Source organism: Corvus brachyrhynchos, unplaced genomic scaffold, assembly GCF_000691975.1.
Source record: "Corvus brachyrhynchos isolate BGI_N302 unplaced genomic scaffold, ASM69197v1 scaffold223, whole genome shotgun sequence".
NCBI classification, from domain to species: Eukaryota; Metazoa; Chordata; class Aves; order Passeriformes; family Corvidae; genus Corvus; species Corvus brachyrhynchos.
Genome location: NW_008237174.1, coordinates 3,486,922 through 3,492,266, shown reverse-complemented (window position 1 = coordinate 3,492,266; position 5,345 = coordinate 3,486,922). Strand labels below are relative to the sequence as shown.

General features: G+C 43.3%; 1 protein-coding gene across 3 annotated transcripts in view; it reads right to left on the bottom strand.

Moving 5' to 3' along the window:
• Positions 1 to 8: 8 nt before the first annotated feature.
• Positions 9 to 5,345, bottom strand: part of CUNH17orf50 (chromosome unknown C17orf50 homolog) — a 46,778-nt gene continuing 41,441 nt past the window's right edge. For all 3 annotated transcript variants that reach the window (XR_001860168.1, XR_001860169.1, XM_017728832.1), the window contains one exon: positions 9 to 4,106. Coding sequence is in view for 1 of the 3 variants with exons in the window: in XM_017728832.1 (XP_017584321.1) it covers positions 3,860 to 4,106 (247 nt within the window). In the remaining 2 variants the exon portion in view is untranslated. The remainder of the gene's footprint in view (positions 4,107 to 5,345) is intronic.

The following is a 5,345-nucleotide window of genomic DNA, read 5'->3' as shown; positions in this document are numbered from 1 at the left end:
TGTTTTCTGTGTTTGGCAGCAAAGACGATGCATTTTCCTCATGTGAATTGATCTTGGTCTTCAAATAGCTGAGAAGAGATCCCAGGGATGCTTTCCAGGCTGACCTTTCAGGGCTGAACCTGACTGGAAGCAGCATTTACCACATCACCAAAGCTGATACTGTGATACCTTCATGTTAAGTTTTGAGCACAGTCCTGGTTTGCTGAATTATATTAGTAAATAGATCACCACTTTCCCTGGTTTTCATCGTACTTGCTACAGCCTGTGGCATACAGACTTTGATTCAGAAAACACATAAATAAATAAATAAACTGCTTTGTGAAAAGTAAAAGGAGAGACAGTTTGTCATCCAGGAGAAGACTGGAATTTGGCACATCAGTCCATTGATTATTTCTGTACTTTCCTCCCAATATCCAGCTATAGTAATAAATTGGCAGGTTAATTTGAGCTGATTTGGAACATTATTTTAGACGATTTTCTGAATTCAGAAGTCATCAAATGGTCAGATTATAATAAGAGACTTTAAAGATTGTGTTGAACCTTCAGTTCACATGGTTTCATGTTAATTACCTTTCTTTGTCCACTGGAAAAATGACTTTTCTTTCTCAAGGCCTTCATTGTATCTGGCAGAAGGGAAAGCTGCCTAGGCTGCTTTAAAAACCACAGCTGAAATTGGGTATATGCAGTGTGTAAATGATCTTTATTTGTTCTGGTTTATTATTGATCGCATGATTACTTGATGGGTTTGCTTTCTGTACCTTGAATCATTTGTGACAAATGGTGACAGTTGCTGCTTTTACACTCCTGCTTGTCCTGTCTTGGATTTCCAGGGAAAGTGCTCCCATGGATTTGCCCCTCAGCTGTGGAGTTGCTTCCTTTCCCTCTCATGCTTGTATTGGTGGTTTTGGCAGTGGGGTGTTGTTGATTGTCAAGTCACTCACATTCTAGCAAATGCCTTGGACAGAGCCCATTCCTGTATTTAATATAATAGAGTCCAATATTCCTCTTTAATCTCCCAAAGCTATTGGAATCAGATAATTAAATAGTAGAGGCTCTTAATAATTGGTATGTCAGGCTATATCATAGCTTTATTCTGTAGGATGGTTTCAAGCCTAAATCTTTTAAATGTGTAATCAGTATTTCTATTATTATTCTTTCACAATATAGTGTATTAATGTAATTATATGTCTGAGCCAGCTTTAAAATCTAAGACTGAAATCCTCTGCTAACATAATTTTAAAAATGACTTGTCTGGCATGACACTGCCAAGAGCTGAGGGAGTGAGCTGTTCTGGTGGACGAGTGTCAATAGGTGCTGCTGTATGAGAGGACAGTTTCCTGTTGCTGTTGGGCCTCGCTGTTTGCATGGAGCTCTGGGGTTTTTAGAGACAAAAGGGCCTCACTGTGGAGTGGCTGATGAGATAAAAGCCAGGTTAAGCTCAAGGTAGTGGTGCTATCGCCTGACCTCAATGCCACATACATTAACCTGAGTATGGTAGGAACAAACGCCGTACCAAGCAGATCACTGCAGCACATTTTGGTAGCCAGTGCAGGAAAGGTGCAGTAATTTAACAGCTGCTGAGAAAAAAAGTACAAAACTGTTCATGCTACCTACGTGCATAACAAAAATGTTGTAGTTATTCTCCCCAAATACAACTTCATGCCTGATAGAGAAGAGGGGAGGTGTTGGCGCCAGTGCTGAGCAGGGCATTGATTCGCCCTGCCCGTGTTAGCAGCTGTCCTTCAAACAGCACAGCACAACAGCATTCATCGAGGACAAGAGTGAGCTTCTCTTCAATGAGCTGGGTTTGCACACTGCTGGTACTTGGGTGCCTTTCCAGCCTAATAGCCCACATGAGGAGCTTGTTGTGTCCTTTAGCAAGCCACAAAGGAAACCCTACCAAGAAGATGCTGATAGAACTTTCCTTGTTCTGTCCCCTCTGGAACACTTAGATAAAGGCTCAGTCATGTGACCTATTGGAACTGATTTCACTGTATGGGACTGTAGGATTTAAAATAATGCTGTTGTGATGAGCTAGTCCTTCATCCTTTCAGTCTGTCACCTTGCTCTTCCTCAGGTGATTATTTGGAGAAGTGTCCTCTGGATTGCTTGATGAAGAGGAATGGGGTTGAATATGTATTTCTTAAAGAGTGGCTTACTCTTGGGAAAGCTGTGAAGGGTCCCAGTTTAGGAACAGCAGTCCCAGAGAAATCTGAAAGGTTAATTCTGGCTTGCCAGGCACTAATTGGCTTTTTAAAATGAATGGAAGTGGCAATCAAGCACCATGGAAATGTGGTTTTGGAGGGATTAAGGCCCTTGTAGCACAAGGATGTTCGTAAGATCTAATTTTTGGCTTTAGAAGTCTCAATTTGGGCAGGAAGTCTGGGTACTTGCTAGCAGTGTGCAGAACCAGTGAAGTCTGGGCAGAAGGGAGGAACCTGGTAGCAGTTCATTCCAGTTTGTTAATCCTGCCTAAAGCTTCCTCCTACATAAGATTCCTAATGGGTTTTGCCCTGGGAGCTGTCAGCAGCTCAGTCTAGTTTCTGAAATAGTCTCTGTACCTCTTGCATGAGGAGCATGGAGTGTTTGACATTCCACAAAGGGAGCTGAGCACTGCTGTTCAGGATACTCTGGAATGTTGTACATGTGGCTCTGAATTCTTCCTGTTGGAACCTCTTCCGGGGGCGGGTGTGGAAAAAAAGCATGATAATAGATGTCATAGCTCAGTCAAAGTATTCCCTAGGGATAGAAGAAAAAAATCTGGATTCCAGTCACCTTACCAAACATTAATTCGAACAAAAATGGAACAGTTCCAAAAGAGGAGTGGGAAGGACAGAGAGCCCTTTTCCCTAAGGACTTGTTATTTTCGAATTTAGGAAAAGGAGAGATGAAACAAAGGTCCAAATGTCCCAGCCTGTGTTCTTCTGCTTTGCTAAATAAAAGAACCTTTAATATTAATGGCTGTGGGAGACTAAGTCTGTTTAGCCTGTTCCCTACAAAAGAGCAAGGAATTAATCCTGCGTATAGATTTGTGCCTGTTGGCATGGGAGGAGAAGATGCACGCTGCTAGACTTGGGATAATCTGTTCCAAAGGCTACTTCCACCCTTCACCTGTACTTGGGAATTCCACAGTGGTAAAGTGTCTTACATATGCCTGGACCTTAATGCCACCCACCCCTACCATAGAGCCTTGGCCTTATCTGGAGCTGTACTACACTGTTTTAAGAACTGCTTAAAAATACAGGTTTGGGTTTAAGAACACAAAGAAGGCTTAAATACTTTGTGAATTGTGATTTTTGTTGCTCCTTTTAAGGCAAGGTGCAGGATCACAAGTGAGATGTTGAAATCCTGTGAAAGTTTGGAAATTCCAGGAGGGAATTTGGATGTGATCTGCAATCCTTATGGCCAGGACAGCTTTTAGAAGCCCCTCTCCCCCATAAAGTCATATCTCTGAGCTAGTTAATTTAAAAATAAAACGTTTAATATTCCAGACCACAAACAACACTGAAGCAAACAAAGGCATTGCAAGCAGACCCAGTGGCTCTGCATGTAAGAGTCACGCTTGCTTTTCCAGCTAAATGGGATAATCTTTGTTTCCTTGAGAGGAAAAGGAAAGCTCTGGAGAATATTTCTGAAACAATTCCCTGTCCTTAACAGCTGAGAAATGTTTAGGTTACAGATCTTTGTTTGCCAGGTTTATGCTGGTTAAATGAGTGCATCTGCTACGTACAGACTGAACTACAGAGCGGCTGAGGCTGCGCAGAGCTTGCGCAGGCCCAGGATCCAGTCACGCTGATGGATCCCAGCTCTGGCCTTTGGGATGTGGTCAGGCACTGGCAGGGCCCCCACACCAAAGCCGTCACCAGAGCAGGGCTGCGACCCCTCCCGTGTCGTAGTGGTCGAGCAGGCTGTGGGCGATGAAGCCGCTCTGCGAGTGTAGGGTGCCGCATTTCCGGCACAGGAGGATCTCGCATTTCGGACACATCTTCCCGGAGTGCGGCTGCCTCAGGGAACACATTTCCTCCCGCGCTGGCTTCAGCCTCTTGGAACCTTTCCTGTGTAAACACCTCCGCTTGTCTTCAGAAAGCTGGCTTCTTCCCTGAGGGCTGCAACAGTCACAAAGAGAGGTGACAAGTTCAGCCCGTGCACTTCCTAGATGGATGAGGGCAGCAGAAGCAATTAGTGTGTGATTTATGAACTCTTCCACAGGCTGTACCTGTGACACACTAGGAGTGGGTGCCTGTGTGTGATCACCTGAAAAAAACAGGAACGGACAGCAAAAAGGAGAGTCTGGCTCTGGTACTGTGGTGGCAGTGACAAGCCATTAGTTTTAGAACACAAAATTATTAAAGGATTTTCGTCATTTAAACAAAACCGTAAAAGAGTGATGTCAGCTAACGGGGTAGGAGCTTTAATATGTAACTCTTCTGTGCGTGATTGTGGCATGAGCCTCACGTGTTTGCATGAAGACAAATTCCATGCAGCTCTGTGTATCTGACCTAGTGCTTCCCTATACCATCATAAAGGTTCTTTTCCCACCTGTGTGCACTGGCAATGCACAATAATGCTGGCCAGTAGATAAGCCCGGTGTTACACTGGCCTTGAACAGAGATGGAAGAGCTGCAAGGAAAGCTCTCCTGATCAAATTAAATACCCTTCTATTTTACCTACATCATCCCTTACAAGAGCTCACGAATCAGTGCTGAATTGTAGAGATGATCTGATTTGGCTACACCACTGTGAAAGTTCTGCAAGCCCTGCTGGCTTGAATGTATTTAAAAACCACTGCCATGCAGTGTGTCTGTAGAAATACGTCCAGTAAGGTCTGAAGGCTGACTCTCTCCCCATTAATGTGGGAGTACCTTGGGAAGTTACTAGATTACTGTTCAATTTTTTTTTTCTTTTAGCTCAAACTGAGGAAAATTCATATTTATCACATACAAATAAGGATCAATGTTCAGAAAACATGATTTTACTGCTTCCGTTGTATTTGTTTGCCTCCTGAATGCATTCTTCAGTGAAATTATGAACAACAGAGAACATTCACAGCAGTAATTTACTTCTTGGATGTTTGACTATGTTTCTAGTCCAGTTCCTCAGCAGTACAGCAAGAAAAATCCCCAAACCAAGCCCTTGGTATTAGTTATGCTGCAATTAGATCAAAAATCTGGCTCTCAGGTTCATTTCTTGTTAGTGTATTTTAATCTCCTGTGGAGCCTGTAACCAGCTGCTGTGGATATCAAGCCTAATGCAGTTAGCTGAGTAATTGTGGAGACTTGCGTGCACTTCCTGCTAAGACGGTAATTTCATGATAATTACCAAAGACAGACTCCTTTTAGGAGATC